The sequence below is a fragment of the Rattus norvegicus genome, chromosome 9 (genome assembly GCF_021556685.1).
Source record: "Rattus norvegicus strain SHRSP/BbbUtx chromosome 9, alternate assembly SHRSP_T2T, whole genome shotgun sequence".
In the NCBI taxonomy this organism is placed as follows: Eukaryota; Metazoa; Chordata; class Mammalia; order Rodentia; family Muridae; genus Rattus; species Rattus norvegicus.
Window position 1 is genome coordinate 109,088,147 of NC_141542.1, and position 27,766 is coordinate 109,115,912.

General features: G+C 45.7%; 1 protein-coding gene across 29 annotated transcripts in view; it reads right to left on the reverse strand.

Annotated features, from left to right (window-relative positions):
* The window catches only part of Hdlbp (high density lipoprotein binding protein), a 69,662-nt gene that overhangs the window by 3,869 nt on the left and 38,027 nt on the right, over window positions 1–27,766 (reverse strand). For 20 of the 29 annotated variants that reach the window (NM_172039.3, NM_001432864.1, NM_001432863.1 and 17 more), the window contains 21 exon segments: window positions 1,522–1,665; window positions 2,562–2,696; window positions 2,920–3,024; window positions 3,879–4,033; window positions 5,511–5,649; window positions 6,171–6,389; window positions 6,466–6,687; window positions 9,199–9,417; window positions 10,333–10,464; window positions 10,588–10,674; window positions 11,429–11,542; window positions 12,004–12,108; window positions 13,523–13,662; window positions 15,538–15,616; window positions 16,070–16,174; window positions 17,243–17,350; window positions 18,047–18,253; window positions 18,891–19,106; window positions 19,240–19,446; window positions 25,025–25,240; window positions 26,272–26,429. In NM_172039.3, the coding sequence (NP_742036.2) occupies window positions 1,522–1,665; window positions 2,562–2,696; window positions 2,920–3,024; window positions 3,879–4,033; window positions 5,511–5,649; window positions 6,171–6,389; window positions 6,466–6,687; window positions 9,199–9,417; window positions 10,333–10,464; window positions 10,588–10,674; window positions 11,429–11,542; window positions 12,004–12,108; window positions 13,523–13,662; window positions 15,538–15,616; window positions 16,070–16,174; window positions 17,243–17,350; window positions 18,047–18,253; window positions 18,891–19,106; window positions 19,240–19,446; window positions 25,025–25,240; window positions 26,272–26,429 (3,212 nt within the window). 29 annotated transcript variants of the gene reach the window in all.

The window sequence follows — 27,766 nt, forward strand, 5'->3', positions numbered from 1 at the left end:
TATGTGGCGGTGTTTTAATTTCCAGGACAGTAGTCCAAAATAAATGGATAGAACATACAAGACTACAAGTTCCTGGAGACAACATTAGAAAGAGCCAGCCTAGGAGGGAAGCAAGAGATCTAGAGGCAGCAGACTAAGAGCTTCCTGTCCAGACTCGGGAAGGCCAGGCAACTGATCCAAATGAAGTTCACAAAAACCAAGCCCAGCAGGGCCGCACAATCCACAGACTTAGTTCTGTGAGTGGAAGTGAAACTCTCACAGGAAAAAGCTGTGAATTTAAGATCCTGGGGCTGGCAAGATGGCTCAGTAGGTAAAGGCACTTGCTGCCAAACATGGTGAGTTCAATCTTTGGAACCTTCATGGTCAAAGGAAACAAACCGAATCCTGCAAGTTGTCCTGGTTTCTACACACATGCTGGGGCATATGTGTGCCCCTAAACACATACATAAATGACACACCATTCTTGGTTCACAGACGAGCCAAGGTATAGTGGGGACAACAAATTATATACATTTCAATATAATACACGATATTGTTCTCACTATGACACACACACACACACACACACACACACACACACACACACACACACACGACAAAGGAGACTTCAGCCTGCGGGAATCTCAGCCTAGTGCGACTACTGGATGCCTTTGTGGGCACAGTGATCAAGGTCACTGAGCTGGCACAGGCCTAGAGGGCAGAGGTGTCAGTAGGAGTCATGGCTGCACTCTCTGTAGAGCTACTTGAGAGGTATGGTCTACGGGAAGGACCACACACACAGGTGAGGGCGGGCCACAAGCAGACTTTGAGGTGGGATGGGACTGCCCTGCCCACTTGGGCAGAACCCAGTGAGGAGGTGGGTTACCCTTCACATTGTTTTACATGTAGTAGGAAGCTGCGCAGAGCTCATCAGGGACCACAGCAAGAGGAATAGGGATGCAGGAAATCCAGACCTGGCTGGCTTTTGTCCACCTGGTCACGGAGTCTTAGCCACTGGTAGACACAGTGTGTACATGTGTAGGCACGACAGCTCAAGAAGGAACCAGTTGCAGGCTTAAGCTGGCCTGTCAGGAGCATCAAAGTAGGCCCAGGGAATTTAAAACTGCCCTGCACTCCAGGTAACGGTTTCAAGGAAACACACAGCTGGCAAGCCCTAGTTCATAACTTGAGCTGAAGTCAGACTCTGATAGTTGTTCTTCTGATTTGTCCACCTGTCATCACAGAAGCTGCCTAAGTCTAGTTTCCAAGTCAAGCCAGGCATGGTGGTATACTTGGGAGGCAGAGGTAGGTAGTAATCTATGTGATTTGAGGCCAGCCTGTTCTACATAGTGAGCTTCAGGACAGCCAGGGCTACATAGAGACCCTGTCTCCAAAGTACCATCACCACCACCACCACCACCACCACCACCACCACCACCACCACCACCACCACCACCAAACCCAGGCCAAGGTAAGGGCCAATACAATCCCACGTGCCCAAGTGTTCTAAACCATAATAAATCAATAAGATGGTTGTCTTACCTGATTCCCATCGTCCTTATCAGGAAATTGGATGTTCACATCATGTTCCAATCGGATCTGTGTGATCACTGCCCCTTTTCTCCCGATAATTTTGGGATGGTATTTGGGGTCTACAGTGACACTCAGCTTAAAACTCCTTAAAGCCTACAATAAAACGGGAATGAAGCCGAGAGCAGAGACAGAGTGAGAGAGCTCAAGCTCACGAGTGGGAGTGAGCATGTGTATTTAAAGAGAAGCCTCCTGTACCTGGCCGGCTCCATTTTCAGTCCGATTTAGAACACAAGCCTCAAACACTGTCAAGCTTGCTAGCAGGAGGCCTTGGGCAGGCACTGCTTCACTGCCCCTGTCAGTCACTGGCTTGAGAACCTTAGGTCCTGCTCTGTCCTCACCTAGTATGGACCTGCTTTTGGGGCAGGTTTGTTGACTGTTGAGATGAATAGGACAGTTGGCCACCTGTTTCGGTTCTAGTCCTACTTTCTGGAATTTATTAACCAGGATTTGATGAGTCAGTTTGAATCAAATATTCTTTTAGGGCTGGTATACAGATGAGGCCAATAAGGCAGTAAGGGTATCCACAGGATAGACAGTCGAGGACACCTCCATAGTGTATGGCTAAGCTGCACCAGGTCATAGTCAAAACATGCCCCATCTCTGCCTTTCACTAGACTCCAAACCAAACCAAATTGAACCAAACCAACAAACAAAAAACCCCCCCAAAAAATCAATAAAACCAAAATATAACCAAAAACTCTCTTTCTGAAGGGCCAGCTGCCTGGCGTGGCCTTCTGACCCCAGCCTGCCCCCAGTTCCTGAGCAGCTCCTCTCTGAGCTCTCCACAGAGCTCCATCAGAGGCACAGGCGTGACCTGCTGTCCTGAGATGAGGTGCCATCGTTTATCCCTTCTGTAGGACCTAAGCTGTCCATCTACTTCTCTCGACTTGGGTCGTGAGGGACACTGGCTTCGCCTCCTGCCGCAGTGTTGGGAACATGCTCTCACACAGACTTTCCAAACCCAGGCAGCTCGCCCCCTTCTTGCTCACCCGATCTTCCTGCTCAGCCTGCAGCTCCTTTACTCGATCCAGTAGCCCCGCCTTAGCCCTGTCCAAATTTGCTGCAAGGCCAGTGATGGCAATGGTGTGTGACTGCAGTTCGGGGGCTGGCACATGTATATTCACCTGTCATAACAGAGTCAGCTTGAGTGCAGGCCCAGACGGAAAGGAGGGAAGCTCACTTGCCATGGGGAATTTGACTGAGATCTGGGAGGAAGGTCAGTGGTTGACTGAACAAGAAAAAGGAGGCAGAGCCAACATGGGCTAGAGAGACTCAGCACCACGGCCTTCTCTCGAGATACCAGTCCCCACATAGTATAGACTCCAGTGAACGCCAGTGAGCCTCTACCTCAAACTCATCCATCATCTTGCGGATTCCACTTCCTTTCTGCCCAATGATGTAGCGGTGAAGATCAAAGGGTACCTCTACCTCGATGGTGACTGGAACCAGTGCCTACAAGGACAGTGGTAGAAGTTAGGCTAGGAGTTGAAGGCAGACTAGCCCTATGAGCTCAAGGCTAACAGGTCCAAAGAAACAGTGTACATTTTAGAACCTGCTACCTATGTAACCAGGTGACAGACTACACAGATCTCATTACACCACTGACAGGACAGACAGGCAGCCCAGTGTGAGGTAATGCAGGCACAGGCCTGACTCCTACATCTCTCAATCTACTTCTGCATGGTAGTAGGCCAAGGCTCCCTGGGAAGAAGACATAGCACACAGAGGCCCAACTCTTAGCATGCCTCTGTGGTTGTGACAACTCTGTCAAAGCTTATGTGGGTTTTAAGGGGATCTCCTCAACAGGTGGCTCAGTCACTTGCACTCAAGTTCTAACAAATACTGCCTACCACCATTCTCCTCAGAATTACCCTTGAGTAGCATCGACCGACAGAAGCTGCAGCTGTACAGACACTGCTGGTAAACTGTGGTGCCATGGTGCTGACTACATGGCTCGGCACCCAAGACTCATGGTTCTGGCAAACCTGTGGTAGACTCTCTACTTCAGCTGGGGAAGGAATGGATAGTCAGCAGATGGAGTCTGGAGTTCACACTGACTCACAGCTCATGAGATCCTTTTACAGACTCAGCCCTAAGAGGCTAGACCCTAACACTGCTGTCAGGGAATGAACCGTAGAATCCTGAGTCCTGGTGAAAAGAAATGGCCTCCCTAGGCTGTGTGGGCAGCCAAGAAAGGTACAGAGCAAATGTTTGCATTTTTAAGACTGAAGCAAGAGGATCTACTGTTTGCTGCCGTCTGAGCAGGATCTGCAACCTCCAGGCAGAGAAAGAGCAGGCAAACGCACCTCCAGGGCTTCCTTGGCAGCCTCACATTTCTCTTTCCGGCCAGAGATAACTATGATGTCACACCTCCTGGGAGAGCCCGGGTCGGTCTCCTTGGCCTCTCTGCCCTCTCCAGCCTCATCTCCATTCTCCTGGATGGAAGGCTCTACACTGTGAACTAGGAAAAAAGGGGAAAGTCTAGTCGACAACTGCAGAGGGATATAAATCACACACACGAGTGAGCTGTAGGCGCGCAAAGAAGTCCTAATGCTGGGGAAGCTGTGAGGTAGCCCTCACCACAGGACAGTGCCATGTAGGGCTCAGTCTGAGGGACCTAGCTCTGGACAGGGTTCCAGAGACTTGTGAAAGATCTTTATGGCAGAAAATAAGGAAAAGCCCCAATAAAGGGGCATGGCAGTCATTAGGATACAAGCTAGCTGGAAAGGAGCTCTGTCTTGTAAATGTCCAGATAATATTAACCCATAGACCCAAGTGAGGTATAGGAAATAGATAACGGGAGAACTGGGATTAAGCTAGGCAAGGGTGGCTCTGAAGGACACCTTTAACTCTAGCAATCTAGAACACTGACTATGAATTACATAGTAAAACTGTGTAATACTTGATATGATCTTGACGAATACACCACAGCCAAGTCAAAAGTCATTTTGTTTTGTTTTTGGGAAAGGGTTTCTCTGTGTAGCCCTGGCTGTCCTGGAACTTGCTCTATAGACTGGGCTGGCTTCTGCATTCCCAAGTGCTGGGATTAAAGGCGTGAGCCACCACTGCCTGGCTAAGTTCTCAGGAAATACCCACAACTGATCAAAGTCAGCGTATAAACACATACTCAAACTGAGAGAGAAAAAAAATCTATAGCAGGAGGCGGGGCTAAGCAAACACGGCAACTCTTTATATTCCATGCAATTTTCCCCATGTTTCAATGTTGAGGAGAACAGATTATTCAGGGGTGAAATCCATAGCAGTATGTCTAAGATTCCTAATAAATGGTCTGCATCCTCAGGAAAATGGACTGGAATAACTGTGCGACAAGCACCATGGACACCAACCCAATGACACTAAATGTCTACTACAGGCTGCGAGGTCTTTGTGGACTACACAGGTCAACAAAGACTCATCAACAGAAAAAGTCCACATCCTGTGACTCACACATGCAAAGCAGGCAGAGAGAGAGAGGCTCATAGATGACGCTTCCTCAGCAACTGACCACATTAGTTCTTGCCCTCAACTAAAGCCCTATTACCAATTACCTAAACAGAACAAGGCAACACGTATGGTTAGGCTTAGCCATTCTAGAAGAGTACCTCAATGGTGCCCTCTGGACAGTGGTTAAGAAACTTGGAGAGGACATACCTGCAATGTGTACGCAGGGTTCTTTTAATGGGGCTGAGCAAACATCCCACTACTATGCAAGCCATGTCCTGGAAAAGAGTGAACTAGACTCTCAGCAATCTTATAGCCCTGTCTTATCTTTTAGAGACCAGGAGGATGGGCCTGAAATCCATGGCTAGCATCCAAACAGCATTGCCAGCGCCAAAATACGAGGCAAGAAAGAACCAATAGGACCAACTCATTTCACAACTCCAAGAGCATTGATAGTCACCACTGATGTGACCAGGGCTAAGCTTAAGCAGACGCACCTGGGTTTTCCTCTCTGTCTGGGAACTTAATTTGAACATTGTAGTCCCGAGTGATCTGCTGGATTCTTGAACCTTTGGGACCCATGACCGAACGATGAAACTTCTGGGGTATAGCACATTCCACCGTTACTTGAGCTTCCTGAAAAAGGGTACAAGAGTAAGCAAAGGTCAAATTCTACAAGCCAGTAATAACATCCTCCTTACCATTTTATCTTCCTCACTGTTCCATAACCCTTTAATGAAGAACCTAGAGACTGTGGAGGGGTACACAGGGTAGAGAGGCAGGTCTCCTGCAGTGGGTTCTAGTGAAAAAGATACCCACAACCCACAACAGTTCTTATTACACAGATTGAATATACAATACCTGCTTTACATCCAAGTGCTGCCTCTTGGCAGCAAGGTGCCCATGGGACACTAGTTACCAGTGGGCAGCCACGTTAGTCTAGCAAAGACCTTGTGTGACCATAGTGCCTTAGACTTAGTGAAGCAGCACCAGGCTATTAGAAGAAGGGGCAAAAGGCTTTACAAGGAAGACCATGAGGGACGTGCGTGGAAGAGGGGAAACAACGGCTGTCTTGGTGCTTTCATGTGATTATTCTATGGATTCACTCTGACACACAATGGTGACCACAGCCATATCAGAGTCCCTTGGACACTCACCAGATCCTCAATGATTTCCTGAATTCGCTTCTTGGCTGCCTCCACACAGTCTTTGGCACCCTTGAGAGTGACTTTGTCACTCTGTGTGCCAGAGCGTGGGAAGCTGACCATCACCCCGCCATATTCTTCAGCAATCTCTCGTAATACCTGTCCTCTTCGGATAACAAAATGGCGGTGGTGTCTGGGGTCCACCAGCATGTAGTCTTCAACCACATTATCCTGTAATGTGGAAAGAAGGAATTGAAGAAGACCTACTTTCTCAGTGTCATGAGCAGCACTAAGGCTTGCTACCTACCAGGTTCTGGATCAATGCTTCCAGCTCCTTTTGTGCCTCACGGACAGCATCTTCCTTTCCTATGATTGTTATCAGGTCCTGGTCCTTATCCTCAGCAGCCGGAAATATGATGCGGGCTCCAGTACTGTCACGCACCTTGCGGATTTTACCTCCCCCTTTGCCAATGAGGAATTTGTGGTATTCTGGCTTGGCTCGGATGTCCACAGTAAAACTCTTGGTTTGCTGCAGAAACAAACTTCATGTATGTTTGCCCCACACAGCCTGCCTGGACCACAGTGTGTGAACAAGAGTGCTGAGAAATAGGTGGGATCTCTTCATGCATCTTCAGTGTCCTGTGTTTATGACTGTCCCACATCCCATAAAATCATTACATCTTTTACCTCAAATGGTAACATCCAGACAAGACTGTCATTTTTTTCTCCACAGAAATGAGAAAGATGCAGAGATTACCCTGGTTCTCATATTTATCAGCAATGACTAAACTTCTCCAAGCTATCTGTTACACACTAGAGGCTTGCCAATGTGTGGTAGCAAACTAGCAGAGTGCATGCCCTGAGGAGATTAGGCCATGGCTCTTCCACTTTTTCACATACTTTCACACAGGCCAGCCCTGTTCCTTCCCACAGACTTCAGAGTAGCCAGTGCACAGCAGCAACTCACCAGCTCAAGCTTGGGAGAGCCACCAGCCATTAAGGTTACAGTTGAGACTGCCCTCACCCACGGTAGCATAAAGCCCTTGTTTCACACCAAGAAAGCAGGGTACAACAAGAGCTGGACACTGTATGACCTATTTCCAGACGTCCTGGCACTCACTAGAAAAAAATAGAGGGATCTGCAGGGCCAGCCTGACTAACCTTGGATGTCACCTGACCCACTGCATGAAGAATATGGAAGAAAAAAGAACCGAGTAGTGCACACAATTTGAAGAATTTACTTTTGTTAATTTTTTTAAAGCACTAGTTTCACCAAATACCACCATAAAAGTCTGTTACTTTTTAGATAAAGATGTCTACATACAACATTATTTAAAAATGAATGTGGTGGCAACACCTGCAATCCCAGAATAAGAGCCTGTGGCAGAAGCATCTCAAGTTTGGGCTGGCTATGCCACAAAAGTAAATCAACTAGGTGACTTCAGCAAACCCTCGAGGTTGGCTGAGCGTTCACACACAAAACAAAAGCAAATGGGACACCACGCACAGCTATGTCAGTGCATCCAGACCAAGTGCCTGACAACCCAAATTCCCCAGACAGTCTCAAGCCCGGGGGAAAAGGGAATGTCTGTTGTACTTATCGGTGAGTAGCTGCAAAAGACCCATGGCAGACCACATCTAAGGGTCAGCTCTGCAAGGCTGCCCCTCAACTCTTCCACCAGATGCTAGGGGGACACGTGTGCCTACTCACAGACACGTGAGTTTTACATGTAAGACAAAAACATACGGGGTTGGGGATTTAGCTCAGTGGTAGAGCGCTTGCCTAGGAAGCGCAAGGCCCTGGGTTCGGTCCCCAGCTCCGAAAAAAAGAACCAAAAAAAAAAAAAAAAAAATACAAAGATGTTATGGGATTTCATAATTATTTTGTATATGTATAAATAATGTATTTCTACATGCTAACCACAGGAAATTGAAATTTTTCATTTATAGTATCACTAAAAACAGAAATAAAAGTTCAGTCTGTGTAGAAAACAGTCTAAGCAATTTTTAATACAAATTTTTCGTGTGTGTGGTGGTGTTCAACATTAACTCTGGGTGTCTTCCTTAACTACCTACCGCTCCATTTATATTAAACTGGGCTCTCTCAATCTGGAGCCTGCCATTCCTGCTAGCGAGAATGGCGTGATGGTGCTAGCCATCCTGTGCTGGACGCCTCAGCTCCCATGAATGAAGATTCAGATGGGCTTGCCCACCTGGTTTTTATATGGGTTCTGAGGATCCAAACTCTAGTCCTCATGGTTGTGTGGTACACTATCTCCCTAGCTTTTTTAGATTTAAAAAGAATTATTTCTGCATACACACACACACACACACACACACACACACACGCAGCTGCCTTCAAAGGTTGGTGTTGGATCTTCAGTAGGTTGCGAGCCACCAGTGATATGGATGCTAGGACCCGGACTCTAGATCAGAGAAGTATTTAACCAAACTATTTCTACTCCGTCCCCCACCCCCGTAATTAGAAAACATAATTAAAAACCAGAGACCAGCGGGGTTGGGGATTTAGCTCAGTGGTAGAGTGCTTGCCTAGCAAGCGCAAGGCCCTGGGTTCGGTCCCCAGCTCCGGAAAAAAAAAAAAAAAAAGAAAGAAACAAAAAAACCCAGAGACCAAACTTGAACGAGCCCCCATCAGCTACCATCCAAGCTTCCTGTAAGGCTGGCCATCCCAACCCACAGTGCTGTGCAAGCATCAGAGTTGATATTCAGATCCACAAGACTATTTGTTGAGACAGGTCTCACTATGTACCCTTTACTGGCCTGGAACTCAGGGATGTGCCTGCCTCTGCCTCCAGAATGCTGGGATTAAAGACGTACACTGACATATAAGTCCACGGGGGATTAAGAGAAGGGCCAAGGAAAGTCTCTGGAATAAGGTGGTGCTCAACACATGGTAGTGGACGTCAGTGTCTCGAACACAGCCCGGAATGGGATCGGAACCTATAGAGCTGTTTCTGAATCACCCCAAAGGAAGAACACTGAAGGCTTCCCTCACTGAGAAGGGAACTGCACTGCTCACCTTCTCCTCAGCCAGGTGCAGAAGCTGCTTCTTGGCCTTCTCCACATCTGAGGAAGGACCCCTGATGACAACAGTGTCACTACCAGAACCTTCCACAGGAAAGTGAATATGGACGCCACCACATTCCTCCATGATGGAGCGGATCAGACGACCCTTGGTGCCAATGAGAGAGTTGTGTAGTTTGGCAGGGATTGAGACCTCCACCTCAGCTATGTTGGCCTGAAATCAAATAGAGCATCGGGAGGAGATTACACTGCTGTGTGGTAAGAGGGCCTGAAGAAAAGAATGCAGCTACAGCTTGAAAGTGTCTGAAGACACAAGAGTGGGTGGACACACTCTGAGCCGTGCTGGGGAGAGGTCAGCAGTAATGCCTACAAAGCATACTAGGAAAGACACGGCTTTCCCATGCAATGGGAAGTCACACACAGGAAGAGTCCAGGACTGTATCAACATCAACATTATCACACTGCACAATGCAAACATGTACAGCTTGTGTGTTAATTTTTAAAAAGTTAAACAAAATTCAGTAGTCACTTGAAATACAGTTTGCTTTCCTTTTTAAAAGTCATGTTGTGTATGACGTGAGTGAATGTAGGCACATGTGGAGGGCAGAGGACAATCAACCTGGGGTGTTCATTCCCATCTGCCACCTTGTTTGAGACAGGGCCTCTTTTTTACCCACTACACATGCTAGGCTAACTGGTCTGTGAGACTGTGGACTCTGTCTCCAGTCCCCATCTTGATGTGTGTACACACACTGAATTACAGATGTGTACTCAATTACCTGGCTTCATGTGATTTCTGAGGTTCTGAAATCATGACCTTAAGTTTGCTTAGCAAGCACTTTACACTGAGCCCTTTCTCCAGCCCCAGAAATGATTTTCAAGTAGTATAAAATTATCAAAAGGACAATATCTAATAAGCTAGGACTGGCTCAGGCCTGAGGACAGGTGGCATCGCTGGTGTCATGCCAAGTAGGAAAGAACTGAGGAGGACAAGCAGAGAGCTGCTGAACACTTGGTAACACTCCCCAGGCTTAAAGCTCAAGTCTTTTAAAATGAGCCTGGAAGGTTCTGGCAGAAACCTTACAAACAAGAGATGAATGAGGAGCCCATCCAGAAATACCCCCGTTACCAGATCTTTCTGGATGGACAGGATCCGGCTCCGGGCGGCTTCACAGTTGGCTCGCTTGCCAGTGATGACAATGGTCTCCGAGTTGCTGTTCTCGGCAGGAAGGTCAATCTTGGTGTTGCTCTCTTCACGAATCTAAAGGAGAGGCACATAGAGGAGTTCTCCTACGGTAGACACATTTCTGTACAGGGCTAGGAAGGCCAGCCCAGCTTTCTAATCCACAAGGGCTTTAGGGCCGGGGCAAGATGACCCCATCACCTTTTTAATGTTTGCACCTCCTTTCCCAATGATATTCTTGTGAAACTGTTTGAAGATCGGTACAGAAATTGAATAGCTATTTTCCACCTTAAAGACAAAGAGGATTCATGTCAGAGGGTCAAGTCTCCCCTTACCCCCAAAGGCCATACCACCCACAGACAGACTTAGCCTACTTTTCTCCCCACCTACTTGTCTACCATGAGGAAAAATGAAATGAGTTGTACTATTTAACTCAGTGTATCAACTTACAGAAAGCCCTTATAGAAAGTTCTAAGAAAGTGGCTGGACAAAGAATTTGGAGCAGTTCAGTGATGCCTCTCAAGAGAGGCAAAAACTACAATGGAACCCTGTGTGACCATGAGCCATGGTGACTTGTGGTTTTTCCATAAATTCATTTTTCAATTTCTAAGCCTCTCGGTTTTACATTTTTATTTTTATTTTTTAAGAATTATTTTTTTCCTCCCTCCAGGAAGGCAATTCAAGTTTCCCTGCTTCTGCAGGCTAGGATTACAGAAATGTGCAATTATGCCTCCCTTCCCAGTTCAATTTTTGAGAAAGACAGTCAATTCAGTACATTATTCTCTACACCTGTGTTCTCTCTCTCTCCTTACCAAATGGGGCAGGTTCTCTACCTGGGTATTTTATAAGATCCTCACAAGGAAAAAAAGGGGGAGGGGAGTATGGTACACTGGAATCTCCCACATACAAGTTGATCATTAGGACGGTGTAAGCAAGACATTGAGGTCCTACCACCTCTTTGTTCCAAGCCCCGGAGACAGCAGACCACCCTTTAGGGCAGAATCCGTCTCCCCAACCCCAGGGGGTGCATAAAGTCACCTACCAGGTCTGCAACCATTTTCTGCATGTACTTGGTACATTTCTCCACCTCATTCTTGGGGCCTCTGAGTTGAACAATCTCACTCTTTTGTGCTGGATCCGGAAAGTTGATGATCACCTAAAACAAATCATTGGGACAGCGCACAATTATTCTAAGACTGAGTATTGGGGCAGCAAGACAGATCAGTGGGTAAGGGTTTTTGCCACTGATTCTGGTGTCCTGAACTCACAACTCACATAGAAGAGAACTAACTCCTCAAAGTTGTCCCCAGAGCACAATGCATACACTTGCTGTGATTTGTGTGCCTATGAGCCTATGGTTTTTACAAGGGAAATAATGAAAATTCCCTAAGGGAAAACTGTTATCACTTCTATAAGTTAGGGAATGCTTTGGGGTTGGCAGTGTAGTTCAGAAGCAGAGCACTTACTGCATACACAACACCCTGGGGGCTTTACTCCCAATACCAAGGAAAATAAACAAATGAGACGGAGGGAGGGAGGGAGGGAGGGAGGGAGGGGGGGAGGGAGGGAGGAAGGGAGGAAGGAAGGAAAAGGGGAGTGCTTTGGGGAAAGCTTTACCTCTGGGAATTTGTCACGAATTTCTCGAATCCGTTCACCTTTCTGCCCAATGATTGTGCGATGAAATCTTTGCTCAATGATTAGATCCTTGGTGCGCTCATTTTCCTAAAATATAATTAAAGTGGATGATGCCATTCATCAGAAGGAAGGCTACTAACTCCCCACCACCACGCACCGTGTAAGGTGGTGCCTGAGTAGTATCTATAGCAGCTCCAGAGACACCATGCTATTGGGAGTGCCTACTCCAGGATACCTGCTTAATCTCGCCACATTACATTATCCTTGAGGTGTGCCATTTTCCTGAACATAGTACAATAAAAGGATGAACTGCAGAGCTCTTCAGTCACTGAGTGCAGTCACAGTAGCATTAACCACTAAAAATGAGCAGGAAGCACTCACTAGTTTCCACCAGAACAACAAGGAGGTTAACACTCGACACAGCAGGGAAATACTCCTTGAGTACAATGGGCCTGGACTACATTCCCTACTTGGGCAATTAAAAAGGAGTGGCTCATTATAGGGCACTGAACTCACACCCGTCTCAATGTCCTTCACTGTCCCCACTGAAATGTCAGAAGGAAGAACAACAGGCTGATACAGAATCCAGAAAGAACACCAGTCAGCCTGTAAGACATTGTTAAGAACTGCGGTGGGTCAGATCGGTATCTGATAACAATCAGTACAGGCTGAGGACACTCCAGGGCAGGGTCCACAGGGCGAGAGGGGCCACTGATAACAAAAGTGCATCCCAGCCTGGATATTAACCTCAGGGACAGTCAGGACAGCCAAAGGCTGGACCTTGCCTTGGATTACAATGAAAAAAGTAAAACTCATTTCCCATAAAACATTTCTTCAAAGACTGGAGAGATGGCTCAGTGGTTAAGAGGACTGGCTGCTCTTCCTGAAGACCTGGGTTCAAGTCCCAGCAACCACATGGTAGCTCACAACTGTCTGTAACTCCTGTTCCAGGAGATCCAACACCCCCACACAGACATACTAAGTAATTTAAAACAAAACAAAAAATTTCTTCCAATTTGAGGTTCTTTGCATGGGAAAGAGGAAAGAACATGAATTGGGACTAATTATCAGGTCCTGATCAACTGTTTTGGACTCTTAAAGGCAGTCAGGAACCACTGCAGCACAACTGCTGTATCTGACTAGCAGACAAGTGGTCTGGGATCACTGCAGCATGAGCCTCATTACTGGGTGTCCTAGGCCCATAGGGACTGAGGCTGCAGTGATTCTCAAGTCTGGCCACACAGAGTCACCTCTTAGTGACTTTTAAAGTTTAGAAATGACAGCCCATCTGTGAAGCTGTAGCCAGGGATATGGGATCTCTGTTCTCGTCTACACTTGGACGAGCAGCAAGACCGCCGTCATTAGGAGAGGACAGCAGAAGAACATGGCCTCAGAGAGTCAGTAAGATGTGCTTTGGAGAATTCCAGGCTCCAGGACTACAATTCCAGCCCGGCCTTTCCTCAGAAGCACCTCTTGGGCAGGGACTGGGAGCTTGGCTTACCATGCGAGAAGCAAGCTCCAGCAGCTCCCGCTTGGCCTGTTGCACACCTTGTGGGTCTCCCTCAATTCGGATCAGGTTACTCTTCTCGCTGTCAGGGGGGATGCGCACAGACACTTTGTACTGGTCTTTGATTCTGTTGACTTAAGATAAAAAGAAATACATCTTGAACATAAAAGGAATGGCAGTCTACTAATGACTGACAGCCGGAGGATGAGGGTCAAGCTTTACTATGCCCACTAATCAAAACAACAGTATGAATGTTTAATAAACAAACAACCTGGCTGTGCTCTTCACAGGTTGTGGACTTTCTAGGGCATGGGTCTTCCAGCTTTGAGTATAAGCTGTGTCTGCCATAAGAACTTCAAATGAAGTCAGTTAGTATGAAACCCAGCTGGTCTTGGGCATACATATGGTCTCAGAATATCTAAAATACACCAGGGACAAATATGCAAGTAAAACTGGAAACTAAAATAACGTATAAAATAAGGACCCAATTCACCCCGGCAAAGTCAGGGTCCCAATAAATAGCCCTGGCTGGCCTCCAACTCAGATATCTGACTGCCTCTGCCCTCTTGAGTCTGAAATTAAAGGTGTGCATTTAAAATTGCTCTGGGGCCCCTTCAAGAGATCATGGCTAGGGATTAGTATACTAAGAGACTATGCTGCTATTCAGTGACTCCAAGCTAAGTGTTGACAAGATCTGAAAGCTTCGGTGCCTTCTGTAAAACAGAGTTACAAAATCTCCTCCCATCACTTTCTCTGAACAGAACACGGTGACCTGTCCATGGTGCAGTCAGGAAAAGTGAAGCTCAAGATGGGCTCAACAGCAGATATCAGACGACATAATCTGGTAGGACCGATGTGACCACTATTCCAGAGTAAGTAAGAGGCTGAGGTGGGATGGGTATGAATAAGCAGCAGACTTCAGTTTATGGAAGAAAATGGGGGTTTGTAACTGTAGAACATAGTACTTTGAACATGCTACAGTTCTCAATTCCTAGTGAGCAGAAATTAACTTCAGAATTGTACAACAATAACTTCTGTATATCAACTAAGTAAATTCTACAGCTAACTAAAACAAAAAGAAAATCCTAAAAGCAAGTTGGTGGTATATACATACAAGACTCAAGCTGCCCGTGAAATAAATACCAACTGAGGTCATTGTGCTAGCCAATTGCCACTGTCATAAGGCCAGAGAGGATGCCTCTTCACAGATGACTGTGGTGCAAACAGGCTTATATTTACAAGTAACAAAAAGGGAAAAGCAGCAGAAGGATCTGTTGAAACTCTATAGCATGGAGTTGTTTCAAGAACAAGCAAAGTATAGCCATATAGCAAAGGTAGATTAAAAAAAAAAAGACCTGAGCAGTGATATACACTGTGATCCTGGCTCTCAGGACTCAGGAGGCCGGAAGATCACCAATTCGATTAGGCTATATAATGCCCTATCTAGGAACAGATACCTAGTCTGCGGGTGAAGGATTCCTTGGCCTAGCACTTTCAAGAGCCTGGATTTGATTTCCAGCACTCAACCTGGGGTAGGGAGGGGAGGCGGCTCACCTGAACATGTTACTGAAGTCAGTGCATTCTTTTGCTGTTCCTGCAATCTGAACTAATGATGTCAAAACCCTACTTTGAGATAGTCTATGACTATTCACTCAATAGTGTTCTGCTGAGTTCATGGACATGGCCACAGGTCTGGAAGGTGATTGACTGCAGGAGCCACACAAACACTGGTGGGCTAAGTGTAGCAGGAGGGGGACTGTAAAGACACACATTCCTGCTAGGGAGGGCTGATGTCTGAAAGTGACGATTTACCTCAGCCAAAAGGGAAAAGGCAAGTGGTCTCCTTAGGAAGACGGAAGAAGCTGCACCAATTTCTACGACAGTAGTACCTTGTCGGGCCCTTTTACTCAGCACTCAGAAGGCTGAAGCAAGAAAGTCACGAAGGTCCTCAGAGAGGCCTTCCCGAGGGCTGTAGGGTGTTGGCCTGCCACCCTGTCAGCCTTACTCACTGTTGGCTCCACTCTTCCCAATGAGGTGTCTGTGGAATTTATGGTCAATGTTGATCTCTACATAGTCCATCCGATTAATCTACAAGGGAAGAATGAACATCAACAGATGAATGCTTCCATTCCAAGACATGTCTGCTCATTTAGAAATCAGAAGACACCAGGACTTGCCCTTACTTTCCTGAGATGGGGCTTCTCTGTGTAGCTCTGTTTGTCCTGGAACTCACTCTGTGGACTAGGCTGGTTTCAAACTCAGACATCACTTGCTCCTGCCTCTTGAGTGCTGGGATTAAAGGTATTGCCACCACCACCTGGCAGGACTTAACCCTTCTATCTCGACAACCAGGAATTGATGGAAAATTGTCCCCTCATCACCCTCAAAGGTTCCAACCTGAAAATAGTTTCTTTCTGGGGCCTCAGGCACTTTTTGTTTCCATGACCACCCACAGAAGACCCGAGTGACAAGATTTCTACATGTCCCACCCTATCAGAGCCTCCCTTGTGGCTAGCAAATGTCTTCTTAGAGGGCACTTACCAGGTCTTTGACCATTCCTTCAATCTGTTCCTGGGCTACATTCACATCTTCTGTGGGGCCCTCCAGGGTGATCTTGTCCTCACCTTCTGTGAACTCAATGTGAACCTACCAGACCAAAATGAGAGAAGGAATGGCCAAGGCCAAAGAAACAGCTATTGTGCAGTATACAGGTAGTGAGAGTCTCATCCACTGACAACAGGAGAGCTGAAAGGAAGAGCTGAAGGACGGCACTCAACACCACGGGCTGAGCTCTAATACACCACTGCTCATGTTCTCGGGAACACTTCTCCCTTGGGAAGGCAGACTTCACTTTGATTGTACAAGGAATAAGACAGATGAGACGAACAATATTTCTTTTTCATTTTTGTGTGTAGACCCATGTGCCTATCTGTCTATAGGAACCTGAAGTAGATGTTAAGGGTCGGTCATCCTTGATGACCCTTTCACCTTATTCAAGAGGCAAGTTCCCTCAATCAAACCAGAGGACCATTTCTACCTTCTGAGATTCCAGCTACAGGTAGGCTGCCATCACGCCTGAGGATCCAAACTCTAGTCTTCACACTTTCACAGCAAATGCTTTAGTGGCTACGCTATTTCCTCAGCCCAAGGACAGAAATGTTAAAAACAACGGGACAGAGTCAGACTCACTTTTCAGGTGAACAGGCCTCTCTTGTGCTGTTTCTAACACACAGAAGTGAGGTACAGAAAGGGAGAGCGTTTGCCTGTATCTAAGTAAATCATTAGTAATTCTAAGGCTAGAAACCCTCAAATGACAAGGAGGCCAGACGACACTAATGTCAACGAATAGGAGCAGGAGTGACAGCAGGCTCTCTGCGGTCTCCTGGGAAGTCGCTTACAAACAACTCAGTCCCCTTCCAAGTGGTGCTCTTCACACCACTATGACGCCATTCTACTGTAATTACTAAATTCACACTTAAGACATTTATCAAACCTATTAATTAAAACTCTCTCTGGTTACAAAGACCAAAAAATAGTGCATATGCCTAAAAACATTTATTATGCTCTTCCACAGTTATTCATAGAAGGTGACTATATCAACAGGATAACTCAAGTTCAACACTGTTCCAGTCTTCAACGCAGTCACAGGACAAATAGCAAAACCAAAACCATGTCAGACAATCTCAAGATACCAGATTGAAAACATTTCCCTACCTTTGGCATTTGCTGAGTGATTTTGGCCAGGTTCTGCCCTTTCTTACCAATGATGAAACGGTGAAGCCAGGAAGGGGCAGAGACTGAGGAGACTGTAAAACTGTTGGCCTAGGCAAAAAAAAAAAAACAAAAACAAACAAACAAACAAACAAAAAAAAAAAAACAGGGAAACAGACTTGTGGGTTTGCGGAGTTCAAGTTTATGATAAAACATAGGTCAAACCAGGTATGATGGTGAAATGCTTTAATCCTAGTACTGAGGTCACTGAGGCAGGTAGATCTCTAAGAGGTCTGAGGAAAGCCTGGTCTAACATAGTCAATCTTACTAAAATACACAAACAAAGAAACGAAAACAAACCCAAATATAATAGTCTAGAGGTGGGACTGGGACTCAGCTCAGTAGAGTGCTTGTGTGAGCTCTGGGACCTGATTTTGACCCCCACAGCAGGATGTGGCCATGAGTGTGTAATCTCATGACTGGAGAGATAAAATGCTCTGGGGCTTGTGTTTGTCTTCTAGCCCACCCAGCCCACTGGGAGGCTCCATGTCAAGAGATAGTTTCGCAAAATCACAGGGTGCAGACTTGGACCGCCTGAGTGATGACACCCAAGACTGTCTTCTGGCCTTTATGTACACCAACACTGGCACATACACATACACATGCGCACGCTCACATAAACACACACAATTGGGCACATTTACTGTGCTTGGGTCTCCAGGATATTCTAACAAAGAGCTAATCCACAATGGGGTGGGCCCCTCCCTAGGAATTATCAGAGCACAGTTTAATCTTAGAGGAAGCTACCTTGGCATAGACTTCAGTCAATGCCTGTCCCAGCTTTTCAGGCTCGCCTCTAAGTATCACAGTCTCGGAGATGCTGTCTGAGGGCGGGATCTCAACGGAGACTCCAGTTCTTTCCAGGATCTCTTGCAGTGAGTTGCCCTTCGGCCCGATGACATACTTGTGCTGAGATTTCTTCACCTCTACCGCAATGGTCGTAGTCTTCTTCTTCTGTAAGAGCAGGACAAGGCAGTCAGCAGGGAACATCTGGGGCATGGGCAGCATGAACAGACTGTCTGTCCATCCATCCATCACGGCCAACGAAGTCCAAACGGGACTGAGAAGCAGTCCTGAGTAAGTAGAGACACGGACCAGCCTCCCCCAACATCCTACTTCTCACTACTGGGCTGCCCCTGAGTCTGGTCATGTTTTGAGTAAGTAAGCCACACGCTTTCCATTTGTTCCTTATTTTTTTCTTACAATGTTGGAGTTTGACATAGGGCTGTGCTTGTTAGACAAGTGCTCTACTACAGAGTTATTCGACAGCCCTACTCTTTCCAAACTCAAAGTCAGAATAAGCTAAAATACCACCTCAAAAATTATGTACCAATCCTGAGGTAGCAAACTACCTGTGTAGTTATAGATCTTAGAAAGGATACACACATAAAAAACAGGATACCACTCTACAGTGTACCCAACAGGCCAGGAAGGAAATATGGCCACCAACCACTAAACACAGACACTCAGGTATATACATAGCAAGCTTTGTACCCAAGGGCAAAAGGGTAGCTGTGGTATTAGCCAAATTCCCACACCTAAATTCCATTAACTGTTCTATCCATGGGCTCTGCCACCTCAAATACTGTACCTTTTCCTCATAAATCTTCTTAATACGAGCCACAGCCTGAGCCAGCTGTTCCTTCTCTCCAGTGAAGACGATTTCTGTACGGTTAACACTGGGTGGAGGGATGTTGATTCGCGTCCCTGTCTCCTGCATGATTTCACCCACAAGTCTATTGTACGGCCCAGCGATGAAGGGGTGGAAGGCCTTCTCCACTTCTAGCCTCTCTACGGCACGCTTGTCCTGGAAGGACAGAGTGAACTGATGAGAATACCTGCAGCAGAGAGGCCTTGCAGTCAGGGCCTCCCCTGCACATGCTGCTTCTGTGCTGGGCAGGTGGCAGGGTGTGGGACCATAGGACACTCAGAGGCCTCACCTGCTCAGCAGAGATCAGAAGGACCTCATGGCGAGCTTTCTCGATGCCTTCTTTGGTGCCAGTGATCTTGATCTGATTACTGGGGTCATCTGGGCGTGGGATCTGGATTTTGGTTGCAGTTTTCAGTTCTAAGTCTTGTAGTTTTTCTCCGTTTTTGCCAATAACAAAGCGGTGGTGCTCTTTAGGAATGGGAACAGTGGCTGAGGCCTGCAACAGGAGAGATTAACAACAACACACTCTACTTATGGCTCTGATAGAGCATATTCTTCTGAAATATTCTCTGACTAGAATGTTCACCAACCATGTCTCATCCCATTATAACCGTGAGAGAGCTCAGACCCCATGCTATGGTGACAGGGAGCCCACCTGCCCCCAGCTAGGCCACTTCAAGTCCACTGCTTAGACTTCTCCACAGGAGACGAGGAAACAGCGACTGGCCTGAGTGGAGACATCACTATTTTATTAAATTCTTAAGATTTGTAACAAGGAGGAAACCTTAAGACTCTAAAAATCAACAACCTCCACTTTGTTAAAGTGTGATTTAGAGGGTATAGAGCTAGGATATAGTTCAGTGGTACACGGCTTGGCAGACACAGGCAGACCCTGGCTTTCATCCCACCATGGGAGCAAGGGAGAGAAATACACACTACAAGCTAACACCGTCATGTAACAACTACTAAAGAAGGCTTAAATCGCAAATACATCAATCCTTCTTTTTTTTTTTTTTTAAACATTTATTTATTTATTATGTATACATCATACAGCTTTCTGCCTGCATGTATGCTTGCAGGCCAGAAGAGGGCACCAGACCTGATTATAGATGGTTGTGAGCCACCATGTGGTTGCTGGGAATTGAACTCAAGACCTCTGGAAGAGCAGACAGTGCTCTTAACCGCTGAGCCATCTCTCCAGCCCCCTACATCAATCCTTCTAATGAAAAAAAAATTACTGGAGTTTTGAAAATAAAGTTGATGATAAACTTCTAGGGCCTGGCACTGGGAGGTGAATACAGGATTCTGGGGGCTTGTAGCCAATGAGTCTAAGGCAACTGGGAACCTTCAGGTATAGCGAGACACTATGTCTCAAAAGGAGATGAAAAACATACAACACTTGATGCTGACCTCGGATCACCACATGTGCACATACCTGACTCTGATCTCCACCCACCAAATTTGCATGGGAAAACCAGAAAACCAATTAATAGTACAGTACTAGGCAGGAAGTAGGAAAGCTTTAGCATAAAGGAAGATTGACTGATAGACCAGGACGTGGAACCAGGAACAGTGTCACTGTGGATAATGAGGATTTGGTGGGAACAGCCTCTGGTCCCAGTGGGAGGACTGCTTTCTGGAAAAGTGCGGATGACAAACAGCCATGAGGGCAGAGGTGAACTTGGACCAGCATTTCACAATATTGGAATACAACTCACACCATCCACCTGAGAAAGAGAAACACCGCCCTCACACATGCAGAAAGGAAACAGAACAAATGTTTTAATGATTTGAAGTGGAAAATAACGTCCTAACAATGACCCAACATAGTAAAAACATAACTAACTATAAACAGCCAAACCTTGACAGAGCCAAGCATATAGAGATCATAAAATGAAAAATAAACTGGAAAAATTATTACTTTTTATGCTCAATGAAAGGATTAGAAGCCCCTCTAGACTAGATTCCCCAAAACTGAGCAAGGTAAATAGTCTGACATAAAAAGAACAGATTTTTCACAAATACACACAAAACCTCAAAAAACAAAACACCCTGCAAATGAAAAGAATGTTCCAGAAGCTGGGGAGATAGCTTGCTTGGTAAGTTACCCGCCACATAAGTTAGAGGAACTGAGTCTCCAGCACCCACATAAAAATCTGGATGCAGTGGCACATGTCTGTACTTCTAACAATGGAGAGAAAGAGAGAGAAGCCAAGTAGATAATTGGAGCTCATGCCCAGCCTGCCAAGCTGGAGCCCCAGGTTTACCAAGAGACCCTTTCTCAAAAGAGAGGTGGCGTGTGCTCAAGGAAGACAATGGGATCTCCGTTTCTAGCTTCCGCATACATGAACACACAGCCACATATACACATATGCAAGCTTTTGCCATACACAAACCAGGAAGTTTACTCAGCTATGCATGTACGTCTCCAAGTGGCAAAACACTGAATATTGGATGAGCCTGGCTCCTGTGTTCTGCAGTTGGGAGAGCCAGACACTAAACGTCCAGAGGAGAAGCACACCTGCTGCTGGTGGTCAAAATAGATATTTAAGATCATCTTTTGGCCTCCAACTCTCACTTCCATGATTATCCCAAAATACAGACCAGTAAAAAAGAAACAGCCCATAAATAAGACTTTTTTGTTACATAACAGCAAGAGCCTAAAAGTCACCTATGAGCTTAAAACACAGCATACACTTAGAGTCTGACACACTGCTGTGTATGTGCTGAGGAAAAACCAGCATTTGCTGACACACAAGTCCCTACAGAAAGCAACATCAGGGAAGAGATCAGGGTTTATGGTAATGTATGCTGTCTCTATCTGCAAACGTCAACAATGGACACATGAATATCACACGTAGAGTACACAGGGATGTCCCACCACTAGGAAATGGAGGGACAAGCACAGACTGTAACACACACAGGGTACACAGATGTCACAACACCAGGCAATGGAGGGACAGGTGCAGACTATATGCTGGGAAGGAGGACTTCTATTCAGCTTTGACATTTGAGTCATGTAAATGTTGAAATATTTTTGAAAAGCTCAAAATAAACTCAAACAAATGGTAGAAAAACACAGAAAAAAATTTTGGTTCTTTGGAAGCATATAGCTAAGATCACCCGAGACACGTGTCTGTGACAGACATTAAGAGATTTAGATGCCTGGGTGCCACAGAAAGCTGCCTTCCAGGAAGACACCGAGGGGCTGGCTCTTTAGGCGGAGGGAGGCAGCCCCGCCCAGCCTCTGAGCTCACAGTGGCGGCATCAGATGGTTGACACTCCTTATGTGACCAGGCATCCAGGGCACCTGGCCGCTGAGGCAGGATCATGAGTTAGAGGCCAGCCTGGGCAGCACTGTGAGCTCTATGACAGCCTGTTCTCTGGTCACAGGACCAATACAGTCTGGACAGGGAGTCCTAAATGTCACTAGTAGGAGCAGCAATTCCTTTGTACTTAGACATTTATGTTCCAAGTATATAACAATATATGCTCCTTGTATACAACAGGTAGAATATTTGCTGATATTAAATTTATTCTTTGGCACACTGTATGTTTATCAGTAATGACAAAACCAAATTTGCACCATAAGGAGATGGATATGCACATTTATCTTTTCTTTTTAAATATTTACTTATTATGTATACATCATACAGCTTTCTGCCTGCATGTACACCTGCAAGCCAGAAGAGGGCATCAGACCTCATTACAGATGGTTGTGAGCCACCCTGTGGTTGCTGGGATTTGACCTCAGGACCTCCCCCCCCCCCCCCCCCCCCCCCGCACATTTACTTTTTGCACAAAGACTTAATCTTGGTTGAATATTTGATACTGCAGGACACACAGCATCTTCAATGTTTTGCAGGGCTAACATTTTGATTTCATAAGGTTCAATGCTGAGAATGAAAATTTGTATAAATATGTAGTACAAATGGCAGAAGTATATTAAGATCCATTGCAGAAAGTCTTGGAAATTTTAATCAAAATTTATTTAACATTTCTTAAAAAAAATTAAAAACCTCAATTTAGTCTCTCAAGCAGTCTTATATAATACAATCCAAAGATACTCTGAAGTTTGACAATTATCTGCTCAAGAGTGACAGCAGAAAATAGTAAAGGAGAAAATGATCGATAGATTTATCTATCTATCTATGGATCAAACCTAGGGCCTTATACAAGTTAAAGCACTTTTACTAGGGGTGGTGGTGCACTCACCTTTAATCCCAGTACTTGGGAGGCAGAGGCAGTCAGATCTATGTGAGTCAAGGTCAAGTAGGGCTACATAGAGAGACTTGTCACCAAAAAGCAAAAGAAACAACAAAGAACAAAAATCCAAAACAGCAGCAAAACAGGTGCTTTACCCACCACCACCTACTGCGATCGTCCCCAGAATGACTGGTTTATTCCATGAATGTGTGTGTGTGTGTGTGTGTGTGTGTGTGTGTGTGTGTGTGTATGCGCTTAGAGTACACCTTGGAGAACTGGTTCTCTACCAGGATGTCTCAGTGTCTCAGGAAGTCAAGCCCCAGCAGGCACCTTTCCCCAGGAAACCATATTGCCAGCACCAACATACATTTTGAAATTAACTGCTATGACGGTAGGAAAGCGCTTCTTTCCTAAGAGTGTCAGCCGATTTAAAAAACAGATGCAGAAAACTACCATTTTCAACTTTTAGTGCATTTTGTTAGATCACCAGTGAACCATGAACAAAGGATAAATAACGCAGAATAGACCCCAGTCTATTAACCAATCTCATTAAAAAACACACACACACACACAAAAAAAAAAAACAGGGGTTGGGGATTTAGCTCAATGGTAGAGCGCTTGCCTAGGAAGCGCAAGGCCCTGGGTTCGGTCCCCAGCTCCGAAAAAAACAAAAACAAAAACAAAAACAAAAAAACTGATGACACGTATTATTACCAAACAAGTTGAACATGAAAGTAATCAAGTGCCCTTAATCCCAGCATTTGAGGGTCAGAGAAGCAGAAGGACTCTTTGAGGCCAGCTGGTCTACAGACTGAAACCCAGGACAGCCAAGTCTACATTGTGAGACTTTGTCTCAAAAACAAAACAAAACAACTCCCCAAAACAAGAAGTAACCGAGCTCTTAGCACTCAACACCAGTCCATAAGAAATAATGGAGGAGAGGAAGCAGAGCAAGCAGACACTAACCAGCCTTTTACAAAGGAAGGCATTAAGGACACGTGTGTGTGCACGCAGGGGCACTGTTAAGAAGACACGTGACCCCATAATCAAGTGAACTTGAAAGATATCCAAGACAGAGACTAGACAAAGAAAGGGCCAAATATGAACACCTTCGCATCTTTTATAAAGTAGGATAATGCTATAATAACTAGATAGTATACTATTCCCAGGTGTATTGTTATTTTTTGGAATTTGATTTTAAAACTTCTCAATCACATAACAGATACTCAACCACATTAACTGGTAAACAGATATTTTAGAGCCTAGTATAATATCAGTTACAATGCTACACGATTACAATTTACCTTTGTGACATTTAATTGTGTAATTCCATGAAGCTGCCTGGGGCTCAGAACCATCTTAAAGACTTGAGGTTGTCAGTGGCAGAGCAAGATCGGCTACCTGCACCCCTCTCCACGTGTCTACAGGCTCAGCAGCAAGTGGGAACAACCCTTATCTCTAAACAAACCCACACATAACGGTAGCCGTCACGTGACACCTTAGTAAGAGGCTGCCTTTTTCTTCACCTTCAGGGCAAATGCGTTACAGATTTGTTTTGTATGCCAATGGTCATCAGGTTGCTGGGACTAGAGAAAAATACCTGATCTTTCACTTCTCAAGTTTGTGATGTAGAAACTGATGCTGTACTACCTAGCAAGCTCATTGGCTTTTAAGTGTCTCAAACTCTGGGGAAAGCCTGAATTTTCAATGCATTTGACTCAACGGCTGCTCTGACAGGTAGGTACCCAGTTCTATCATTAATTTAGTGGTTCCAACTCCAAACTACTAAGCTAGAAAGAATGCAGAAATGCTCTGCCCTGCACCAAAACCAGCGAAACAACAGGGAAGCCAAGCCCAGGGACACCCACCTGTGTCTGTAGTCTAGCAACAATGTCTTTCCGGGCTTTCATGACTGCATCCAGCTTCCCTGAGACCATGATGGAGAGACCTTGGTCTTTAGCCAGAGAGAGCTCCAGGTGAGCACCAGTCCTTTGCATGATCTCAAGGCAGATTTTTGCTTGTTCACCTTCTCCAAACTGGTTCATGTCCTTATATTTTCTCTCCTCCAGGGGTACATGAAACACCTGTTCAGAAAAGCCAAAGTTAAACTATCAAGGAAGAGAAGAATGACTATATACAATATGTATCCACTAATCCTTCACTAAGCAGTGACCTAGGATGAGGCAGTTAGATGGATAGGAGAAATCACCTAAGGCAGGAGAGGTGGTACACAGGCATTGTGGTGGTACACAGAACTATGCCCACTACACAGATGAAAGGCATCAGGAACAGTAGGCCTGTGAAGGATTTAAAGGGAGTGAGTGAGTGGGTGAAGAACACTAAGGTACAATGGAGAGACAAACTAGTACCCATCATAGGATCAGCAGACCAGGAGGCAGGGGCACAGACAGGCAGCATCAAGAGTTTTAAGCATAACAAGTTTTGAATAGAGTCAGGAACTCTATGGAGAGCTGAGGAAGAGCAGGGGTAGAAGAGGTCTCAATTACCCCCGACAGAGGTCTGAACCTTTAAGCAAGGCCATAAGGAAAAGATCAAGAGGCAAGAGTTATGGTTACACGGGTGATAAATTTTTATCATAACCAGGCATCAGTTCTAATACTCATTATTTGTACCTCAATTGTAGCTAACAGAGATGAGTCAGTGAAGCAAACCAGGAAACTTGTTAGCAACTCACAGATAGACTAGCTCTTTTTATGTTTTTGAAACAGGGTCTTACTATATAGCTCTGGCTGGCTTCTGACTCAGAGTTCTGCCTGCCTCTGTCTCTAGGTGCTAAAATGAAAGATGAGTGCCACCAAACCCAGCAAAGACTAGGTTTTGACCATCACACGAGTAGGAAGGGCAGACTCGGCAACTAGGGACTACCCTGACTAGAAAAACCACATGGCCCCATGACTCTGACAAACATGGCCTATCCCAAACTGTGTGCCAGCTCAGTGGCAGCCCAGTGGCAGCATGGGATGCTTACGGCAAAAGGTGTGCACTACAGAAGACACCCCAACCCAAAGTGCTCGCTAACACTGCACATTCAAAACCCCATCAGCTCTAACTGTCCCTACAACAAACAGTTTGCAAACTGAAATGGTGTTTCTACCTGAGTGATGACAGAGGCCTTGATGGGCCGGATCTTGTTACTCCAGGCTCCAGCAGGTTCTTGGGCACTTTCCAAGCAAGCTGCTTTCTCAGGCAGTGGAGGGAAGGCATCCTTGTAGGTTGGAGGGTCACTTTCCTCTTCTGAATTTAATGTGGCAACTGGACCAGAGAACACAGATTAGGAAGAAAAAATACAACTCAATATTATATGAATAAAAACAGCTGAAGGGTTTTAGTAGGAACCCTCCACTGGAACAGTGGTTTGAGTGAGCACACAGCTCTAGGAAAGGACCTCACAGTCACCAGGCCCAACACCTTGAGTGTATGACCTGGATGGGGCTAGAGACTCCCAATCCCAGAATGGAAACTTTTCTCCCTCTACATGGTCCCACCATTAAATGTCAGTCAGTATTAGCCCCATTTTAGTGCTGAGATGTATAAAGCTTGCTCTTGAAGACAAGCTTATGACAGATTTTTAGGCCCTCATATTTTCTTTTTAAAAGATTTATTTATTTATTTTATGTGAGTACACTGTAGGTGTCTTCCGACAGACCAATAAAGGGCATCCCACTATAAGTGGTTGTGAGCCACCATGCAGTTGCTGGGAATTGAACTCATAACTTCTGGAAGAGCAGTCAGTGCTCTTAACCGCTAAGCCATCTCTCCAGCTCCAGTCCTCATATTTTCTTTCTTTTTAAATTTAATTTTATTTTTTTACTTATTCACTTTATATCCCGCTCAACTGCCCTTCTCCTAGTCATCCCCCTTCCCCCACATAAAATCTTTCCCTGTTCTCTTCTCCTCTGGGCCCCCCTGGGCATCCTCCCGACCCTGGCCCTTGAAGGCCAGACAAGGCAGCCCAGCTAGTAGAGCATATCTGACACATAGGCGACAGCTTTTGGGAGAGCCATGTTTTCTATGATACAGAAGAAAATCATAACTATACATGCTTGGAATAGAAGTTTGAACATTGTTTTTAAGGACTACCTTTGAGGTTGGTTTCACATTTTTCTTTGCAATGTATAATGGTGACATTAACTCACACAGGACTATCTCTGATCAAGACTCTCAAGCCAAGACAGGGAACAGCAAGACTTGAAGAAATCATGGCCCCTGATTATTAATTATTATGATTATTATGTTCATGGTCTAGAAGGCTCATATGTTCATACTTTATCCAGGGACCCATGGTCCCCACAAAAGCAAGGGCCTGACTGTTCTGGTCCTAGGGAGGAGCAGCGACTACCAGTAGATGGGCCCGAAACACACGGGGCATGCAAGCATGGCAAGGCCAGGTGACCTTTGGAACTAGACAGGCTCACTGCTGATGCTGCTGGTGTGAGCAGATGCTGATCTCCTACACTGCCATTTGCCCTCCTCATAAAGGCGACACTACAGATCTTTGCCCAGATACTGAGAGCCAGACCCCAGCAGTGTCTTAGGAATAACCAACACAGTGGTCACTGGGACTGAGTGTGTCAAGTGTAGCTTAGGAG